The 22,799-nt window shown below is 37.0% G+C and overlaps 2 protein-coding genes across 2 annotated transcripts; both read left to right on the top strand.

Annotated features, from left to right (window-relative positions):
• Positions 1 to 2,049: 2,049 nt before the first annotated feature.
• LOC109089350 (ATP synthase F(0) complex subunit C2, mitochondrial-like) lies at positions 2,050 to 5,578 on the top strand. Its single transcript, XM_042728326.1, has 5 exons — positions 2,050 to 2,170; positions 3,488 to 3,535; positions 4,854 to 4,928; positions 4,999 to 5,186; positions 5,262 to 5,578. Exons 2-5 carry the CDS (start codon positions 3,497 to 3,499, stop codon positions 5,374 to 5,376), a joined length of 417 nt encoding a protein of 138 aa, XP_042584260.1. The 5' UTR covers positions 2,050 to 2,170; positions 3,488 to 3,496; the 3' UTR covers positions 5,377 to 5,578.
• Positions 5,579 to 7,034: 1,456 nt separating this feature from the next.
• LOC109089349 (ubiquitin-conjugating enzyme E2 Z) lies at positions 7,035 to 16,259 on the top strand. The gene is made up of 7 exons (XM_019103465.2): positions 7,035 to 7,731; positions 8,625 to 8,697; positions 9,589 to 9,776; positions 9,987 to 10,098; positions 10,223 to 10,335; positions 13,422 to 13,512; positions 14,419 to 16,259. Exons 1-7 carry the CDS (start codon positions 7,376 to 7,378, stop codon positions 14,593 to 14,595), a joined length of 1,110 nt encoding a protein of 369 aa, XP_018959010.2. The 5' UTR covers positions 7,035 to 7,375; the 3' UTR covers positions 14,596 to 16,259.
• Positions 16,260 to 22,799: the final 6,540 nt, after the last annotated feature.

Below are 22,799 nucleotides of genomic sequence, written 5' to 3'. Positions count from 1 at the left end.
TAGGGCTATTTTGGTTATTAACATCTAAAAAAACAAACAGGCATATAATAAAAATCAGACAAAAATGGTATAACTGGCCAAATGAAATGAGTGACAGCAGTAAAACAAAAATTAGATTTTTATATTCACAAAATATGTATGCATAAATATCTATGCTTTAATGATTTAGATATCAAATAGGCTAATAAATCAAATATCCATTCTCATCAGTCAGTCATTCATTATCATAAATCAATTCAAAAGATTGTTATCATGCACCATAAACATGATTCTGAAGGCAGTTTTCCGGAAAAAAAAAATCACAATTCAGCCTTTGGAGCTTCATAGTGTGGTTTCATACAGGCAGCAGATGAAAAATGTTAGGGAGAATATTTTTTCTTTTCTTTTCCAACTTAAGGTTTAGAGGAAAGATTTCATTTTTATTTATCATGCCCATAATCCATAAAAGCTCTTGGTCAGACAGGCAGTTAAAATGATATAGACACACAGGTGAGTACACATGAAACTTATAGAGAAAGGTGAAGCTCACACCAGACAAAGGTATGCAAGTCTCAACCACTAAAAGAAGCTGTCAGATATACTGCACATCACATGAATGGAATAAGACACAAACGCATGGCACATTTAGGGGGCATAGCCAGGTTATATTTGAATCTTTTTCAGTGAATTGTAATAGAATACATTCTTGTAACTGAATATATCTATATAAATTACACTTAAAATGTATTACTTAATTTATAATTACAGCCTCTCCAAGTTAAGTAGATCTTGACTGAATAAAGCTAAAATGCAAATATTCATTATTTTATTTTGAAATGTTTTGCAGTTGTCAGAGTTATTTATAATACACCCATCACCAGGGAACATTCTCAAAACTTTGGCTAATGCTCTGGCAAGATTCTCTTAAAGTTACAACCTTTGAAGAAAGTGCATTCAGAGTTATCTGGTCTTTAATAATGTTCTCAAAACATTAGCACAAAAAAAATGTTATTTATACATTGTTCTTGGTTTTTTTTTTTTTTTTTTTTTTTTTTTTGTTGGTATTTTTTTTTTTTTTTAGTTTTTTTCCCTGAAACATTTTATTTTGATATTTGTGAACACACACCCGGAGCAGTGGGCAGCCATTTATGCTGTGGCGCCCGGGGAGCAGTTTTGGGGTTCGGTGTCTTGCTCAAGGGCACCTCAGTCGTGGTATTGCCGGCCCGAGACTCGAACCCACAACCTTAGGGTTAGGAGTCAAACTCTCTAACTATTAGGCCACAACTTTTTAAGCAGCTGATAGCAATATTACAAAAGAATCTGCTTTGTTCCTATACCTGCATTAATGTATCACCTTCCAGTGCATGTTCTGCTGAAAACACAGAGCATATATTAACTAATAATTCTTATTAAGTTAGTATATGACATTTTATTATTTTGTAGTAAAATGTGCAGTTGCCATCTAAACTTGTCTTCCTTGCTGTGTTTCTTTAATCTGAAGTAATCGTAATATGAGGATGTGCACAGAGTTTGCGGATATTTTTTATACTGACTAGATTACACAAGACTGCGCAGAAAAATATGAATTTACATATTCATACTTTTACGATGATGATGATTACCTACCTCCTTTAGAATTAAATAGGTGCCACGAATATGACCTTGTACTTAAGTTACAAACTGGATTGGCATTTGTAATGACTACTGACATTAAAGAAAAAACTAAGTATTACTCAGTCAATGTAAAATACATCCGCGAACCTGCTCTCCCTGCTACCTTCTCTCTATTTCACTCAGATGAGAGAGCACAGGTCGCCCTCTAATGATATTAAGCAGCTATTGCAATTCAGCTGCAGTCACCCCGTCCTCTAAAATCTACAAAGGCAGGATTTCCACCCAGAGCATCCAATAGAAACAGGGGACACGGGATGCGATTCCTGACTTTCCCGGTGTTCTTCCTTAAATCACTTAAACCAATCAAAGAGAGGCCGCCTTCCTGACAACGCACATGATTGGGTATGCTTTATGTATTGACATACCTTGTAGCCAATCAGAGGAGGCGAACGTGACCCTCTGCCCAATCACAAACGAGGACGTAGTTCCGAAGCTTATAAAAGACAAGGTGACAGTTTTACGGCGTACTCGTTGCCTCTGTCTGCACCCCTGGGTCCTCTAGTGCTGTATCTAATAGGTGAGTCGGGTTTTTTTCTGCATTCTTCTAAAGATACATAATGAGGAACTTTTTCTCTTTTTTTTGAATGCTGTGAAAGTGTGCGGAAGTTGTTGGATCGGCTAAGATAATTCAGAGAAGCGTGTTGCTAAAGCTCCGCTAGCCGCTTGTCAAAGTCATTTCACGTGAATGAATGAATGAATGAATGAATCCGTTTGCGATCACGTCTCAGGACCTTGACACAAAGGCCAACCGGTGAATAACAAAATTGCTTCTTATCGTCGATATTTGTATTGGTTTTTAAACGCACGCGCGTTTTATTCGCCTACTGTTCGTGGCGCTTGCAAAATGTCTGCCTCGCGCTGGGCCCGCGGCAGCCTGAAAGCTCGCGCCGCACCTAAACCGTGCAACTGCGAGTATTTTAATATCACAGTGACGTGCAATTATACATTATGTCTGTTTTATGTTGTAAGACCGTTTACATGCGTTTAGGTTTCAGTAAAGCACCAGTCAAAGCTATTGGTGACCTTCACTTGCCAGTCTGTCCGCGCGAGCAGTTTGCGGGCAAGTTCAGCACCTCAAGATTAGGACACAAAAGTAATCTCAGGAAAGATTATTAACGTCCTTTCCTACATTATGTATTTCGAACCGAATAGCATGGGCCTCATTCTCGGGCTGTTCAGAAGGTTATCTATACAGTGACCTGAAATGAGAAGTCAAAAAAGACAACCTAGGTAACTATGAATAGCCTTTATGAAATATACCCTATATTGTAATCAAAAACTTGCACGAGAGGGAAAAGATTGAGTAATCGGTGAACTTAAGCAAATAATTTATGTGTGGACATAGTTGCTTCTGGTATCACAGTGTGGACCATTTAACAGGCTTAATCTAATAACCTCAGATTAGATGTCTTAAACTGTCCCTCCAGTCTAAACTTGAATTACCGTACTCCAACACATTATCTCTATGATGCCATGTTTGACCACTGACCTAGAACAGTCTTGCATCCTTTGGTTGGAGGTTCACTTATCCAAACAGATCTAAACCGATCATATAAGGGGTCTTTTGGTTTGTGTGCTGATGAAATTATGAAACACTTATTTATCTCATTTGCTTTCTCTGAATGGTTTGGTCTTAAATTAAATTAGTAAGTGTCTTCAGTTGCTAAGTAAGTTGTAACTTTAAGTCTTGATTGCACAGACCTTTCCTGTTTTTGACACTTTCCTATCTCTGTGTCATGTGTGTATAGACTATAATTTAGTGATGAACACTAAATTTAATGTGTTGGACATTGGTGCTTATCTCTGACCTGTCTGACATCTTTGTTTTCCGCAGGCTTCAAGCATGTACGCGTGTGCTAAGTTTGTCACCTCACCTGCTGTGGTATGTATTCAAGCCCAAATACACTCCAGTCACACTCCATTGACTTGTCTCAGAAAATGACCTTAAAGGATTAGTTCACTTCCAGATAAACATTTCCTGATAATTTACTCACCCCCATGTCATCCAAGATGTTCATGCCTTCCTTCAGTCGAAAAATAAGGATTTAAAAAAAAAAAATAAGGATTTTAACTTTCCAGCCTTTTTCACCATATAATGGAATTCAATGGGACCCGACGGGTTGAAGGTCAAATAGCAGTTTCAGTGCAGCTTCAAAGAGCTCTGCACGATCCCAGCCGAGGAATAGGAGTCATATCAAGTTAAATGATCAGTCATTTTCTGAAAAAATGTATATACTTTTTAATCACAAATGCATTAGTGCTGCGACACGTTCGAGACTTCACGCATTACGTAATCATGTTGTAAATGTCACATGCAGTTAGCTCCTTATCTGTGTACTCCTGTTTAAAAAGTTAGATTATGGTGAAAAACTCATCTCATTTTTCTCCTACAACTTCATTGGGGCATTTGACTTTCTTTGCATGTTCGCTTTAGGTAAACACTGGGTCGGTACTTCCACCTGCGTCACACATGACCTTTCTAATGTGACTACGTAATGCCTGAAGTCGAGCTTTGTAGTTACAAAGTATATATATCTTTTTTTTTTATAATAAGCTGTTAATATACATTAATATTAATTCTAACCACATTTATAATCATGCATTTTAAATGCTTGTATTAAATTTATGTTTATGAATTTAGAAGGTGCTTTTATCCAAAGCGACTTGCAAGTAGAGCAGCGGTTCTCAATTCCAGTCCTCGCGTAAACTTCAACAGATTTCCCCTGCTCAGGGAGTAGGGAGCAATGAACACTGTGGAGGGACCATGTCAATGGGAACACAGTTCATGCACGGAGCTCACTTCTAACGAGCTGATTATCTGAATCAGGCGTGTTAACAGAGACGTGCAAAATATGCAGAGCTGGGGGGCGCGAGGACTGGAATTGAGAACCGCTGGTGTAGAGTAAACAAAGCAATTTGTTGCAGAGCCAGCAATATTCATAGTAAACTTTGCCAGGTTTACTCGAAAGCTAGATTAGGAAAGGAGCTAAAGCAGTGCGGGAAAAACTTCTCTTCTCTGCAAGTGCAGTGGTTTAGGGTTGTTAAAGCTGATAACATTAATACCCACTGGATCCTTGCACTCATAAATATTTGAATCAGAAGCGTGCTTTCTGTCAAGGTTTGTTGATAGAAAAACACATGCATATCACACTGACGTTCATTTAGTTCTCATTCTGAGCATTTTGTTTGTCGTCCCTTAGGTCCGTGGAGGATCCAGGGTTTTGGCCCGGAATGTTTCAGTGGTGTTCAGCAGACCCGAGGCAAGGACTGAACAGGTAAGATAAATAAAAAGTGAATTCCTCAGAGTAACTTGCACGTAGTTACATTTCTTGTCCTTGTTTTCAGGCTGCTCTGTTGCCCGTCAGTGAAGCGAGCCTTCTTAATGTAACCCGGGGGTTCCAGACCAGCGCTGTATCCAGAGATATCGACACAGCGGCCAAGTTCATTGGTGCTGGTGCTGCCACGGTGGGTGTGGCCGGATCCGGAGCTGGAATCGGGACGGTGTTCGGCAGCCTCATTATTGGCTATGCCAGGTAATCAGCCTCTTAAACTTGGTTTATTTGTTATACATTTAGCTTGTGCCTAAGTCACTTTTTCTCCATCTACAGGAACCCCTCCCTGAAACAGCAGCTCTTTTCCTACGCCATTTTGGGCTTTGCTTTGTCTGAGGCCATGGGTCTGTTCTGTCTGATGGTGGCGTTCCTCATCCTGTTCGCCATGTAATCTGGATGTCTTCTCTTCTCTCGCGGTTCGACTCCCCTGATCTGGAGATTGGACACACAGCTTAGGCTGTGGCACCGCCATTCCAACAAAACTACAAGAAACTCTCCCTTTTTATGTTCCCCCGTACCGTTTTTCTCTATCTGAAAGTTTGATGTAAGAACTCACTTCTCATAAGACCATCTGAATAAATGGTTGAAATCTGTTTGCTGTTGCTCTGGTTTTTTTATTGCTTTGAGGATGCAGTGGAAAGGTAGCCTGGTGTGTGTTTTTAAAACTAATATTGGATTGTGGGGATGTTTATCAAATAACTGAATTGAATTTATCTAGTATTCAAAACCTCTCCATGCTGTCTCTAATAGGTTGTCTAAAAATCACTCTGGCTAAATGTCTCAAGACTCCTTGTAGTGATTTGTTGCATGTTAACATTTCAATATACCCAGTATAAATTTGCTCCCATTCTTGCGAATTGTTGTTCATCTAGTTTGTTAAAGGGATAGTTCATCCAAAAATGAAAATTATCATTTAAATGACCAACTTTTTTTTGTGTAAACTATCCTTTTAATAGATCCAAATTAGTTTAAAGTATTTAGCAATGCAAAGATATGCGACTAAATCACTGAGTAAAGATGCCAACTCTGTTTTTGAAGATTTTTTTTTTTTGTTCATCCAAGGTGCATTCTTTGTTCATCTTTCAAAGCAATGTAACAAAGGTTACACATTTTCTCAGTTTCACCAAAAAATAGCTTAAACTGGATTAAGCTGGGGTGTTGGTTTAAACTGATTTTGATTTTCAAGCTTCACTTATTGACAATGTGTATAATATTTACTTGAATTAGAAGTGTGCTAATTTTAAGTAATATACATTGTTGCTACTATGCTATAATTTATTGTACTACTTTAAAACTGTAGTAACAATCATTGCTATAAGAAGTTTCTCAAAGCATTGTTTGAGGGAGAGCCAAGTTTTGTTTCCAGAGGAACAATTGTAGAAATGTCGGTAGCCATCCTTACCTGCTAAATATTTTGTGGGTTGTCAGTATTGAAGTAATGAGCAAACTCCCTTTTTGTTAACGCTGGGAAACAAGACCGCACTTAATAAAAAAAATACCTGAGCGAAATGATTCGGTTCTTGAACATGCATCAGCGACGGCTGACCAACTACTGGTGCCTTTCAGTGAATCAACAACATGCATGCAGTCCGATTCCCTAACGAATGACTCTTATGAATCGATTCATTTTAGTGAATCAAAAACATGCAGCAGTCCGATTCCCTAACGAGTGACTCTTATGAATCGATTCATTTTAGTGAATCAACAACATGCATGCAGTCTGATTCCCTAACGAATGACTCTTATGAATCGATTCATTTTAGTGAATCAAAAACAGAGCGCGACCAATGTGATCCGATTCCCGGTTCTTTTTAATGAATCAAACACACGATTTAATACGACTCTCTGAACCCCAGGTTCAAACTAACCAAGAATGGTTACTGTAATATAGGACTGTTATATATAACAAGTTGACGTGTAGTTTAAAAACCCATTATACGGAGTTTTGTCATAACCAGGTAATGTAATATAATACTGAACGAATCGACTCCCGTTTCGCCTGAATCTCCTCCAGGAGTGCACCGCTAGATGGCACGATTTCCTTCTAAACGAAGAGGAAGTGCGGAGAAATGAAACAACATTGATAAACAGGCCAGGCCGAACCAGCAGAAACTACGTTTGCGTGCGTTTAGACTCAGTTACGCGTTAAATAACGCTTCTCTAAGCGCAGCTACTTCGGATAAGACGTTAAAATCGGCGTCGCTTTCGACACAGGTTGTTATAATTGAGGTCGGAAGAGGGGGAAAGAGAGAATATGTAACTTAGGAGTCATTCCTCTCTTCGTGCCCGTCTCCACTTTCCTCCCGAGCGAGAAGAAACCGAAACCGCACTAGAGACCGACTGATCGGAGAGCTGGGCAGACGGTTCGCGGATCTGCGCTCTCACCGACGATGGCGGATAGCGCTGGGGCGGAGGCCAGCGGTTCTGTGGGCACCGCGCAGTTGTCCTCGAGTTTGGGTAATTCTGTACCGGGGCACTCATCAGCCTCACCAGAGACCGGCCTGGCTGTGGTCGCTCCCGTGATCGCGCACACCATCACCCCGGCCGTGGAGAGCGGACTCGGTGTGCTGACCCATGCGGTCCCCGTGATGGCCGTGTCTCCATCCGTGCAGCCCGGTATCGGATCAGCAGTCCCGGCCGGAGCGGGCCTCCTGTCCCAAATACACGCCACCTCCTGGGATCCCACCTTAAGCACCGACTGGGACAACGAGAAGGCGTCTCAGCAGTGTATTCTTCGGATAAAAAGGTAATACTGGACTCTCATATAGGTCTGTATTTGTTTTGGTAAATGTAAGACAACTTTTTAAATTAATCTGCGTGATATTTGCACATTTACTTTCCAGTCTAAACATATGGTGAAGGAAGTAGGCGATGTGTTTCAGAAGGCTGAATAAACACTAACTTCCGATTTAATTCAAAAACTACCCCCTTCCCACTCTCTAGTTTTTTAATTATTATTTATTACATTCATAGTAAGTGATGATGATGCATTGATGCAAATGATGCATTTCTTTCTTGAGAATTGATGCCTGGTGCATAAAAAATGTGTATGTTTATTATATATTTATATGAATGTTTATGCATATTTTCTGTTGAAGGCACTATTTAATTTTGTAGTTTAGTTGGTACCTTTCTTTAGAAACCCAACAAATGGTGGCATTTATCAGAGAACCTTTTAAGTAGAAAATATGATTGATTATCGGTAACAAAAAAAAAATATTGCTCAAACCAATAACCAGTCGATCTCTACCTCGGCGTGCTGAAACATTCTCAGCCGAATGCTGCAAACAGATTAATCTGTCATAGGCGATTGTATTTATAAGACACGAAGTTGCCTCTCTCAGGAATTGTCACTTGGCAGTAACTTTGGCCTGGGCATGAAGTGATAAACGTCTCTGGAGGACTAATAATGGAGATGTGGACACAAAAAAAGCACTCGGTTACAATGAGTCAGTTGTGTTTGTCTGTTTAATCCAGGCATTCAGTGATCTGATGATGTTCTTGGCAGAGTGCGCATGTGACACTCGTTTCCTCCTCGTGTTTTGACAAAAATGGTGCCTAATCCGACTGACATTTCTTCATATTAGTGACGTCTCTGTGATTCTCTGTTTACAACCCTTTCTTCTTTCCTCCGTTTAGAGACATTATGTCCATTTATAAAGAACCTCCTCCAGGTATGTTTGTGGTTCCCGACCCTCATGACATGACCAAGGTAAGCATCAGCACACGTCTTCAAAACACCTCGTTCTGTTCTCTGCTCGCTCCGTCCTTCCTTCTATTGTTATATTCTTACTAAACGATGACGGCATTAATTGCATGTGCGCAGTTACAGTATTAGGTTTCATGAACTAACAATGAAAAGTACTTTTACAGCATTTATCATTCTAGATTAATGTTAATTCCAACATACACACTGCTTCAGTTCAGGGTCAGTGCGTTTTTTTATTTATTGTTTTGAAAGAAATTCATACTTTTATTCAGCAAGGATGAAATGTTGATATTGATCAAAAGTGACTGAAGATTTTTACATTGTTACAAAGCTAATTATATTTTAAATAAATGCGGTTCTCTTGAACTTTCAATTCAGCAAAGAATTCTGAAAAAGGTTATATTTCTTAAGCATCGAATCATCATATCAGAATGATTTCTGAAGGATCATGTGACACTGAAAACTGGAGTAATGATGCTGAAAATTCAGCTTTGCATCACAGGAATAAGTTCACAGTATATTAAACTAGAAACAGGTATTTTTAAACTAATATTTTACTGTTTTTATAGTATGTTTGATCAAATAAACACAGCCTTGGTAAGCATAAGAGATTTCTTTTAAAAACATATTGAACTGACCTCAAACTTAAAAACGGTAGTGTAATTATTATTATTATTATTATTTTTTTTTTTTTGCATTTTGTATTGATATGTTTTTACCATTCTATGTACAAGCGTGAATTAGCAATGAATTAAAAAAATTACAAATTAACATTAAATTAAATTAAATTAACAAAACCTGTATGTATAAAGTTGTGGAAATTGCTGTAGTGAATGAATGTCTCTGGTTATTTTCTCTAGGAATATAACCCTCTTTCTTCTGGTGTCTCCACAGATTCACGCCCTCATCACCGGCCCCTTCGACACACCTTATGAGGGAGGCTTCTTCCTCTTCCTGTTCCGCTGTCCTCCTGACTATCCCATCCACCCTCCACGTGTCAAACTGATCACTACCGGACACAACACTGTCCGTTTCAACCCCAACTTCTACCGCAACGGCAAAGTTTGCCTCAGCATCCTGGGGTAAGAATGATTGCTTTTTGTGATTGGATTTTACTTGGCCACTTTAAGTTCCAAAATTAAGGCCTGTTTACACAAAGACAATAACGATAAAGTTTTAATATTCTTTCTAATTCTAATATGGTTATCATTACAGTTATCATTATCATGCTTGTTGTGAGCAGCCCTTTATTCAGATCCTGATTTTGATGGCTGTTTTTTTTTTTTCCACAGCACTTGGACTGGTCCAGCGTGGAGTCCTGCCCAGAGCATCTCCTCTGTACTCATATCCATACAGTCCCTAATGACAGAGAACCCTTACCATAATGAGCCAGGCTTTGAGCAGGTACTACAGCTCCCACAATGCATTCTTAGTATAGAAGGCCTTTATGCGGTCCTCCTGTAATCCGATGTTTATTTTGTTCAGAGTAAATGCTGTAGTTTATTCTGCACTGTCATCTGTTTGATAGGAAAGGCATCCAGGTGACAGCAAAAACTATAATGAGTGTATCCGCCACGAGACCATGCGAGTTGCAGTGTGTGATATGCTAGAGGGCAAAGTGTCATGTCCTGAAGCCTTGTGGTGAGTGATTATCCCTCAAACATTTTGCATAATCATGGTTCTTATTAAAGGGCTTGTAGGCCGTACTAAACCTTTAAAAGTATTACTATTAGTGATGCACCGAAATTTTGGCAACCAATCATTTTCGGCCGAAACTGCCATTTTCAGTTTCTGTTTTTTGACTGGGCCAGTGTCTATTTTGTGCTCACGACGTGGATAAACTATCAACAGGTGTGGATGCTGGTGCTGGATGAACAAATTCTGTTAATTTTATCATGAAATACAAAAAAATACTGATTTGTCACTGTTTGATGTAGAGTGAGAAGATCTCAGTTTAATCTTTTTCTTTTTACTAGCACAAAATAAACATTAATGAACATTAGATGGTATGTTGTCATTTACTGAAATGTATTGTGTCTCATGTAATCACTCAATGAGTGTTTCGACAGCAAAAAATACAGGTGCATCCCAATAAATTAGAATATTGTGGAAAAGTTAATTTGTTTCAGTAATTCAACTCAAATTGTGAAACTCGTGTATTAAATAAATTCAATGCACACAGACTGAAGTAGTTTAAGTCTTTGGTTCTTTTAATTGTGATGATTTTGGCTCACATTTAACAATCTCAACAAATTACAATACTTCATAAGTCCAATAAAAATAAAAAAAAAAAACATTTTTAGTGATTTGTTGGCCTTCTGGAAAGTATGTTCATTTACTGTACATGTACTCAATACTTGGTATGGCTCCTTTTGCTTTAATTAATGCCTCAATTCAGCGTGGCATGGAGGTGATCAGTTTGTGGCACTGCTGAGGTGGTATGGAAGCCCAGGTTTCTTTGACAGTGGCCTTCAGCTCATCTGCATTTTTTGGTCTCTTGTTTCTCAGTTTCCTCTTGACAATACCCCATAGATTCTTTTTGGGTTCAGGTCTGGTGTGTTTGCTGGCCAGTCAAGCACACCAACACCATGGTCATTTAACCAACTTTTGGTGCTTTTGGCAGTGTGGGCAGGTGCCAAATCCTGCTGGAAAATGAAATCAGCATTTTCAAAAAGTTGGTCAGCAGAAGGAAGCATGAAGTACTCCAAAGTTTCTTGGTAAACGGGTGCAGTGACTCTGGTTTTCAAAAAACACAATGGACCAACACCAGCAGATGGCATTGCACCCCAAATCATCACAGACTGTGGAAACTTAACCCTGGACTTCAAGCAACTTGGGCTATGAGCTTCTCCATCCTTCCTCTAGACTCTAGGACCTTGGTTTCCAAATGAAATACAAAACTTGCTCTCATCTGAAAAGAGGACTTTGGACCACTGGGCAACAGTCCAGTTCTTCTTCTCCTTAGCTCAGGTAAGACGCTTCTGACGTTGTCTGTGGATCAGGAGTGGCTTAACAAGAGGAATACGACAACTGTAGCCAAACTCCTTGACACGTCTGTGTGTGGTGGCTCTTGATGCCTTGACCCCAGCCTCAGTCCATTCCTTGTGAAGTTGACTCAAATTCTTGAATGTCTTTTGCTTAACAATCCTCATAAGACTGTGGTTCTCTCGGTTGGTTGTGGATCTTTTTCTTCCACACTTTTTCCTTCCACTCAACTTTCTGTTAACATGCTTGGATACAGCACTCTGTGAACAGCTTCTTTGGCAATGAATGTTTGTGGCTTACCCTCCTTGTGAAGGGTGTCAATGATTGTCTTCTGGAAAACTGTCAGATCAGCAGTCTTCCCAATGATTGTGTTTCCTAGCGAACCAAACTGAGAGACCATTTTGAAGGCTCAGGAAACCTTTGCAGGTGTTTTGAGTTGATTAGCTGATTGGCATGTCACCATATTCTAATTTCTTGAGAGTGAATTGGTGGGGTTTTGTTAGATGTGAACCAAAATCACCACAATTAATAGAACCAAAGACTTAAACTACTTCAGAAAGTGTGCATTGAATTTATTTCAAAAGTTTCACAATTTGAGTTGAATTACTGAAATAAACTTTTCCATGACATTCTAATTTATTGAGATGCACCTGTATATCAGTAAAAACTGCTTACAACATTGCATTAACCTCAGGAAACACATTCAACGCCTATAAACTGGTTAGTCAGCTAGAAAAAAATTACTCTAGATAGGACCATTTTAATAAAGAAATGCATTAGCTCACATATTTATTATATTTTTACTTAGCCAGTTGTCTTCATTTTTAATGTATTTTTGAATAAATCTATCATGAAAACAAGTTTATGTTTATATGTTTAATGTTAAAGGGATACTCCACCCCAAAATGAAAATTTTGTCATTAATCACTTACCCCCATGTCGTTCCAAACCCGTAAAAGCGCCGTTCTTTTTTCGGAACACAATTTAAGATATTTTGGATGAAAACCGGGAGGCCTGTGACTGCCCCATAGACTGCCAAATAAATAACAGTGTCAAGATCCATAAAAGGTATGAAAGTCGTCAGAATACTCCATCTGCCATCAGACGTGCAATCTGGGTTGTATGAAGCGACAGGAACACTTAAGAAAACAAAAATAACGACTTTTTTCAATAATTCATTTGTCAACGGTCTCCTCTGTGTCTCTCCATATCACTGTATGCTCTTCTGTATCAGCCGCACCACAAGGATGTGCTGTTTCTACGTGTATTCAGCTTTGATTTGACATAAAACAGCGCATTCTTGACACTGTTATTTACTTGGCAGTCTATAGGACAGTCTCAAGCCTCCCGGTTTTCATCTAAAATATCTTAAACTGTGTTCCGAAGATGAACGAAGCTTTTACAGGTTTGAAATAACATGGGGTAAGTGAATAATGAAAAAAATTTCATTTTGGGGGTGGAGTATCCCTTTATATTTTAACAACAAAGAAAATAGAAACAAAATTCTGGTATTAAAAAGTTGACATAAAAACTCCCTTCTCTACAATTTGAATGTTTGTACAACTTTTTATTTGACTGTTTATTATTAAATAAGTTTGATTAATTTATTGATTTTTTTTTTTTTCTCGTTTTTGGCTAAATAAAAACTTTAACTTTTTTTCAGTGTTTCTGTAAAAAAAAAGTTCATGGCTAATTACTATGCACTGAACACCCTCATAAGAGCATTGTTTTTCTGTTTCTAGGAGCGTGATGGAGAAATCCTTCCTGGAGTACTATGATTTCTATGAGGGGGTCTGCAAAGAACGCCTGCATCTCCAAGGGCAGAACATGCAGGTAATGACTGTTTGCAGATATGCTTTGCTACAATTCACCTCGCATCTTATGAATTGTCATTTCGATTGTCGTCATAACATTAGAAATATAACCTCATGCAAACATTTAGCATTGTAGCATTACAAACATTCCTATTCGCTGCGGTGAGTCATTCACGTCGGCATTTACAGAAGACCAGCAGGGACAAAGAATCTACCCCACCTCCTAGTAAAGAGTTTAGCTGAATCACTCAGCGCAGCTTCTATCCGCCAGCAGCCATTTCTGTGGGATTTCCAGAGTTGTTATTGTCCTCAAGTCACGCTATGAATCAGCATTCAGGCATTTTGTAGTCGTGTCGCACAAAGTTAAGTGGAGCTGTTGTTCAAACTGTGATTGAATTTGATTGTATGTGTGGTTTTTTTAGTTTTTTGTTTTTTTTCTTCTTACTTTATCTAACTATTGATGTACTGTTGATTATAGAGAGGGTTTAAAGAATTCTCTTATGCTCTAATGCCTTTTTTTTCACCCAGACTGCACTTATTCAACTTATTCAGAAATATTATTCACAACTGTTTTCTATTTAACTATATTAAAATGTAATTTATTCCTGTGAGGACAAAGCTGAATTTTTCCGTAGACATTACTCCAGTCTTCAGTGTCACATGATCCTTCAGAAATCATTCTAATATGTTAATTTGGTGCCTAAGAAGCACTTCTTCTTATTATCAATGTCGAAAACAGTTGTGCTCTTTATTTTTGTGAAAACCGGCACATTTTTTCACGATTCTTTGAATGAAAAAGACTCAAAAGAACAGTTTTTATTTGACTTGGCCTATTGGTACTTGGTATCTTAGTTTGGTTTAATATCCTAAATGCTTTCATTTTTGTTATCCATCAAATGTATATGTTTTGTTATATTTCTTGCAGGATCCTTTTGGTGAGAAGAGAGGTCGTTTTGACTACCAGGGTCTGTTGACCCGTCTCAGAGCCATCCAGAGGCGACTGCGGGAAAAGTGCCCGCCCGAGGACAACAACGGCGACTCTGACTCAGACACCAGCTCTTCTGGCACCGATCCGGACAGTCAGGGCAGCTCACAGCCTTAGAGTGCCCTCTAGGGGTGCGAAGCGAGCAAGGTTAGATCGTTTCCCTTTACCTGCAGCTCCGGACTCCTCTCAAGCGAGCACAGATGTAAGGAGTGCTGAAAAACCTGAAGATTCGACTGACAGAGGACAGAGTTTCTGTCTCTTCCAATTGGTTAAGATTTTTCCTCTCACTCCTTGTGTGCTGGCCAGTGATTGCCTTTTGTTTTGCTGTTTTGCTTTGTTTTTCCCTAATGGAGAAGAGGTTCAGTCAATGGAGGAATGAGGTGTATAGATGTATGTGTGCGTGTGTACATTTGTTAGTGACAAAGATGTATACGCCGGTCATCACAGCCTCGACCTTTGAGTCCATGTTTCTCTGTCCCTTCCTGCATCCAGTGTAGAGCTTACAGAAGCAAGAAGTCATACTAAGTCAAATAATTGATGATAATAAAATCACTCTTAAAACAAACCGGTTTACTTGCAAATACACACATTTCACACTTCGTTTTTTTGAGTTTCCTGGTCTTTTTGTTCCTCCGTTTCGAAAACATCATTTAAAAATGAATATGATCACAGATTGAGATACAAATTCATAATTAATTGAATCCACACTTTAAGAGCAAGACAAATGGATGCATCTTTAAAAAAAAAAATGTATATATAATTGTTCATAGAGAAGTTTTATTTTAATGTTCAATGTTCTTAAAATGCTATTGAACTGGTGGAAGTATCAGCAGCCTGCCAAGCGCTTCTAGGAACGGTTGCCTTTTGAGTGTCGTCGACTTGATGGAAATACAGTTTTGTTTGGTGAACTTCAATCTGTCTCTCATTGTGAAGCTGTTGAGTGTCAAATGAGACATCTGTTCTGTTATTGTTCTGGGAATAACCTCGAATTTTCAACAAGACAGAAACGTACTTTTACTTTCTTTTCTTTGTTATTTCACTCATAACGCTTATAGACTGCGATTCCAGTCCAGCCTCCACTCGTAGTGTCCCTGGACACTGCTACAGATGTTGTTCTCTTTACCGGGGATACTGTGGTCACTGTGTCCTCATATGCAACAGGACGAAGCTGCGTAATACAGACCTGGGGGAAAAGGAGTGGGATAATATTCAACTGTTACTTGACACAGTGGTTCATGAGTATCTATGCTCCTAAATATTTTGCAAAAATGAATTGCAATCCATCCCTTTAAATAGCAGGCATATAGTTTTTCACAGCATGCTAAACACAACCAAACTGGCAGCCTTTAGTATTTTGTATACATGTACAATTATAATGCATTTTATTCATGAACAAGCAGATTGCATATAGTCTTCTATTAAGTGAACCACAAAATAACTACTTTAACAAAGTTTTACATTCTCCGATGGGCCCAAGTACAGTTCTGAGGTTTTTTGCATGTGCTAGAGAGAATATATTCTGGTCTAGGACATCATATTTTGATAAGACAACACTGTTAGGTGGCTTGATTGTTTGTTTTGAATGAAAAATTTGACTCTTAAGTCTGTTTCTCTTCTAGAACGCCTTGCAACAGGAACCAGTTCCCTGACTATAAGTTTGACTTTGTGATGTACTAATGCTTTTCCCTTGTTAGCAAAATGAGAATGAATTATGTAAATAATTAATGTATCAATCAATTGCAACTGTAAGGAGAAAGTATATATAAATCTGGTTCTGATTACTCGTGCCTCTCTTTGATTTCATTAGTTTCGTCAACTTACTATTTTCTAATCATTCAAAATTGCAGGGGCAGCTGGAGTTATTGTCGTATTGCACTCCTTATGTGATTAATTTAAGTTCACATGTTTTATTAATTTTTTATTTACTTCTATAAAGTCCCTAGATAATTTTGTAACATCTGCCTTTTGTTGTTTTTTCAAATGACAGTCAAAAGAGTTATTTAGAACTGCATGTATCTATTATTTCCCAAATTTCTTGGTTAGATGTTTATGATTACATTTAGAAAATTAATGCATTCTGTCCTTTAACTGATCCATTCGGCTTTATGTGGGATCAGAGTAATTTTGAAAACCACAAAAGTCCCAAAATATAAACATTTATGAATTATATATAAAAGATAACCGGAGTTATAAGTTACTCACTTTTATAAAGTTTCATACAGGGTTTTGTCAAAACCATAACAACAACAACACAACGTATTCAGTTCATATATTTCTGAAACATTTTGGACTGTGACTGATTTGGACACCTTTAATTTAAATGTCTTGAGTTCAAATGTTTTATGCACATTCGATCAACATATAAAACATAAAAAAAAGTTACATTCTAGTTTCAGGGCACAAAAATATCCCTCGTGTTATTTTAAACACTCACTGATCTGACAATCAAACCATTATAAAAATATACATGCATTTATCCCTGAAATGAGCTATTTTAATAATGAATACAGTCCCTGTGTGTATAACGCTTGTGGTAGGGACACTGCTCTGTCATTAGGGGGCAGTAGTGTGTAGCTTTTGTCTTCACAGACCTTGATTCAACTCTATCATAATGAGGGGGAGAAAAAAACATGTTATTCTGTGTGAAAGACTGCCAAAGTTCTGAACTTTTGTTGATTTTTAAATTGTTAGATGTGCTTGCAGAGGCTATTTATGTTTGTTAACCTTGTAGAATAGTTATGTGAATTAGACCATAAATAAATAAATTAATTAAATGTACAAAACTGTCACTGGGGTGGTTCTCAAAAATACTAATATGTATTTTTAAAGTATACCTATGGGGTAAATAATGTACAAAAATATACTTTTTAGCTTTTGTCAAAAAGTAACAGCTTTGCATCTTTTTTTTCTGAGAGTGTAAGATCCTCAACAGTCTATTTGACAAAGAATGAATCTGTCCTGATGGAGATGTCCAGCTCTAGAGCTAAAACATCTTCAAGTATCATCCCCAAACTAAATGCTTAAAAACTCTACGAATAACAGTGACCACAAAATGACTAACAAACACACTGATAATCACCACAGGTTTATGACACTTTTTAACTTACTCAACCTTTACTCATTTTCTCTGTGCCCTCCTTGATCAAACCTGCTCTGGTTTGTGAAACAAATAGTTTTTAAATATTTTATTATTTATTTATTTATTTATTTATTTATTATTATTATTATTATTATTATTATTATTATTATTATTATTATAGGCTGTAGGGATCACCTGGTAAAAGATTATTAGTTCTAATTTTTTTTTTTTTTAAACAGAAACGCATTGTATTTATAAGACTCGGATATCAGAAAGCATGGACCTCCAGCCTCTCGATTCATTAGAATTCAGTTTTGAATTCGTTTCTCTTCAAAAGGACAGCCACATATGCTCTCGCAATGCCTTCACAACATTTACTCTGTACGACAGCTTTCGTCTGCATGCATCATAAATGTAGCGGAGCGTCTTTGTCTTTGAATTTGTCGCATGACTGCCTCGCTTGTGCGGGATTTCTTCCACGACCACAGCACAACTATGACAACATTTGAACTTCAGGGGCGGGGCGGTGAGAGTTGACGTTTCGTGACGTCACGACACCCATCCTGCGTAAATTTAAGCCATCGGAAATCTAACCAAACTAACCAACAGAGACCTACTGGACCAGCAGCGTGAAACAAAAGTTGAACATGACAACGAAAGTCATCGCAAAGCGAAAGAAACCGAAGAACCCACGAATTTAAGTCACGAGCAGCTGAAGCTCTGTTTAAAAGGAAGTTATCAGAGCAAGTCATGAGGAGAGGTTAGATGTTGAACAGAGGAAAGTCGTGTCTTCATGGGCTTTTAATGCATAGTACCTAAGAATTGGGCATGCGATTCATTGTGCGATATGAAGGCGTTATCCAAGCTACAAAATTGATATTTCTGTGAAAACGGCCCACTCTGAACAGATTGAGTTCCCCTTGATTCATTCATTCATCAAAAGGATTTGTTTTCTAAGATGAATTATTCACTTTAGAAAAGTAATTTGATTACTTGGATTCGATCTGACTTTGGTCTTTCGTTACAAGAAACTCTTTATTTAATTCATACAATTATTACAGAGAGCTGAACATATTGGTTGTTGTAACAGATTGACTTTGCACTTTTAAAACGTTTTAATAACTCATTAAATGCACAGAACACAATTAAACAGCTTGATTGGTCTTGTTAACAGTCTAGGTTGGGATAATGTAATGTAACTATTATTTATCTTGAAACGCATATCATTCTGTGTGCCATTTTAAGCTATTTTAGTCTTTGTTATTTATTTTCTTTACACGTGCTGAAAGTAAATAATCTTAGCAGTGGGGTGGAGTGGGTTGGGGGGGTCAGAATCTAATGTGTAGCTATGCTGGGAAATTATACGAATTAAGCACAACACAATATATACACAATATTTCGTTTACTTTGAGTTATTTTTCAGTTTTGCCGCGTTGAAAATCTCTATAAATGTAGCCTTTAGAACACCTTTAAAGCGGTGTCTATGTCATGTAGCATTTGTGCACTTGACCAAATAAATAAACCCATTACAGCCCACACGAACTTTGAATATCAGTTGTGTGTAACATTGCAAACAGATCTGTCACATCCAAGTGACACATAATGAATGAAATCTCTGGTAAACAACACTTTTTATACATATCCCACGTGACATCAATATGGCAGAAGCTTCAAGTCAACGAAATTCATGCTGATTTGGAGCCGAAGACGAATGCAACCTTTACCAGCCGTTTGGGTTTTGTTCCCAAAATATAATGAAAATGTCACTATGTTCGCTTGAAATATGATATTAGACATTGTATGCCTCATAGATTAATTCAGTTAATCGAGCTTCATATGGTGAATGTAAACAACTTCAAGAAATAAGTTATAATACCAACTTAAAATGAATTTATATAGTGAACAAACAATTCTCTTTGCGTCTCAGTTCTGAACATGCATTATCTCAAAATGCCCGCTTGGTGGAAGCAGCCACGTGCAAAACATTGCCCTAGTGGGCAAACTATACCTAAAACACCAACACCTGACAGCTGTCTGTCTCCTGATCTCGTTTTTGGGCGTTAAATATAATTTGGGTTTTGCAGAATTGATACGGTGATCTGTCGATACAACTGCATATAAGTTAGATCTCTGATGTGATATGAGAGTCAAAAGTAGCTTGTTTTCCAAAGCGCTCTCTCTCTCTCTCTCTCTCTCTCTCTCTCTCTCTCTCTCTCTCTACACGGATAAATGAATAAATATTGCTTATTGTGTTCAGGCGCACAGTACGGTAGAATTACTTCAGAGTTGTGAGGAAAAACTTATACTTCGATATAGGTGAATTGAAAGATAAGTCGTATACGTGCACGAGGGGAGTACAACAACTGGTGAGTGTAATTGTTCAGCTTGTACGTGCGGGGGTGTGTTGTGTACGTCACCAGTTTGGAGGCGAAACACTTCTCTGATTGGACGCACCCTCCCCCTCTCCATTTTGTGAGAAAACGCATATTAGCTCGCAAGTAGCTGCTCATAAAAACTGTATCTTTGTCGTCCGAAAACCGGATATCGAATAATCAATGTATTATCATCGAGAAGCTTAATACAGTATAGGAAGTGGTGATATGAATCAGTCAGGTAGTTCAACTACAGCGCGTGCACTGAATGATGGGCATTCCTTTACTTAGGCTACTTTCTTTCTTTCTTTCTTTCTTTCTTTCTTTCGCATTAATTTATCTTGTCTCGTTTTATCTTACTGTATGATTGTAGCCTAAGTCAAAGTCACTTTTCTTTAGTCTGTTAACAAAAGTTAATTTTTCAAAAAAGCTTGCATGATTAAATATTGCAGTGGTATTTTAATTGTGCTTATTATTAATTTTAAAAGTGCGTTTATTATGCGTTTAAATTGCGTACTTTTTGCATGTAAATTGCATAATTAAATCTGCTTGTTTGTTGCTATTAAATGCTTTGTTTTTGTTGGAAATAATTGTCTTCCTAAAGGCTTCACATATGTTGTACTCTTAACTTGTATACTATGTATTTATAAGAGAAAGAAACATCTTATTTAATTAAACTTTAGTGACTTACTTTAGTGATCATACTTAAACTTGTATAAGATTTAAGAAATTTATTTTATTGTGCTGGGCTTGATTATATAAGATATACCAATTATTTACCATTGGGATTTTATGTGAAATAAAACACTGCTTGTAATATAATGTAAATAAATTATATTTATTTATTTGCACTCAGCATTTAAATCCAACATTTCTATAAACCCACGTCTTTTTGTGGGTTGATCAACAGGTTTTTTTTTAAGAGTCATCTATTTTCAAAAAGACATCTAGTTTATATCTTTAGATATGTGTTCATGCATATTAAAGAAATAAAAGAGAAGACAGTTTGAAACAGTTTGTTCAAAAATTGCAATTGTATATATGTGCAACTAAACAGGAGTTTCAGGAGTTGGAGGCAACACGTTAAACATACGGCCGGGTCTTCATTGTGGCTTACTGCTTGGATTAATAAAGCTGGATTTGCAGGATTTTACAAACCCAGATTATGTGTTATTGCTAAGACAGCAGAGAGGGTCTCACATCATTTGAGTGGCATCATGGGAAGTCACAGGGAACTCCCAATCGTTCTCAACTTCCTCCAAGAGGGCATAAATGGCATCACTCTTAGCCAGTATTTAGTATTTTAAGCCCAAACATATGCTTTCAAACAGTATACCCAAATTCTGTCTAAGACAAATGTAACAGGTTGTTAAAATAAAAAATTAAAAAAAATATTGCATAAAACTATTTGCATGGTCTTTGCATTGAAATTGTATTGTTCCTTATTCCAAGGTATTTAGAGAGGGAAAACAAAAAATTCTATTTTTGAAAACTTTAAATCAGATTTGATTCTGCTTTTTTGTTTTGTTTTGATTTGTTTGTTCTGGCAAAATATGTAGATAACTGCCCAAGCTAAGACTGAAATCATTGTGTTTTGATTACTTTTTGAAACATTTGTGTTCTCATATTTGTTCATGCATAAAGCATAACAAAATGTATCATATTTAAAAGGGATTAAATTATCTTTTTAACTGTTTACCTGAATTGTTTAAAGTGCTACAAAAAATGATCAGACACTTGTATTTTTTAAAAGTTAATTATTTAAATTATAAATGTTCTTAGTCCTATTTACATTTAGTCATTATTTAATTAATGATTATTGATCAAAATTATTTATTTTCAGATATAGTTATTAGTATATTTAATTTATAATTGATAAAAAAGTCTAAAAAGTTATTAACAATTGTAAAGATCTATCAGTATTTCCTTTCATGATGAGAATTGCATATATGCAAGCATGAATATACAAAAAAAGCAAGAAAACAAATATGGAAACATTCAAGCAAACCAGAAATAATGAAGTATTTACCTCTTGCACTCTTAGACCTTCTTCTGAAAAATCCTTGAGGATATCATGTGGGTTGCACAAATATGCATACTAATATGCCTATCTTGTGATAGAAAAAAAATTAAAATCTATTTTGGGTTATATATAAAAATCTTGAGGTCTAATTTTGTTTTATAAAAATCATACAATAAAAAGTAATTTACATGCAATAATGTATTCCTAAACCTAAACTAGATTTCCACAATGACACAATGTCTTATTGTGGTTATTTTTTCTTATGTCACTTTTTTTCTATGTAAATAGGCTGATTAAAAATGCATCATCAATTACATAAAAAAAATCATTAACTGTCTATGATTTTTTTTTTCAGCTACAGTCTTCCCTTTCCAAGCTTAAGCCTGACCTTGCCTCTAGTCTCTAGTATGCAAATGTTGCTTTCCAAATATTAACTGTTCAAAAAATATTCTAAGAATTACAGCAGAAACTAGCCTTACAATTAGGCATTTAAGCCAATCAGACAACACTGGGCTATATTGAGCTGAACCAAAACTAACTTAAGCTTTGTTTATCAGGTTTAATTGTGTTACTTTGTGTCTTTTTTTACACCAGTCATTAGGCTGTTTTCTCCAAAAAGAAACCTTAAGTTACTGAAATCAACTGAATAGCATGTAAACTGTAAAGAAACAGTTTCACACTCTTCTTAGAATCAGTCTTGCTTCTTTCCCCACCACGCTTTGTTCCTCGGAGTAAGATCCAGAGCCTTATTGCTAAATGAAACATGACGCAAAAGAAAACAAAGCATTTGCTTATATTTTATAGCATCTAAAACCACTGTTATCAAGAAAATAATTATTTAGTGTAA

The sequence above is a fragment of the Cyprinus carpio genome, chromosome A3 (genome assembly GCF_018340385.1).
Source record: "Cyprinus carpio isolate SPL01 chromosome A3, ASM1834038v1, whole genome shotgun sequence".
NCBI classification, from domain to species: domain Eukaryota; kingdom Metazoa; phylum Chordata; class Actinopteri; order Cypriniformes; family Cyprinidae; genus Cyprinus; species Cyprinus carpio.
Note: the sequence above shows the minus strand (reverse complement) of the source record. Positions and strands in the feature narration are given on the sequence as shown.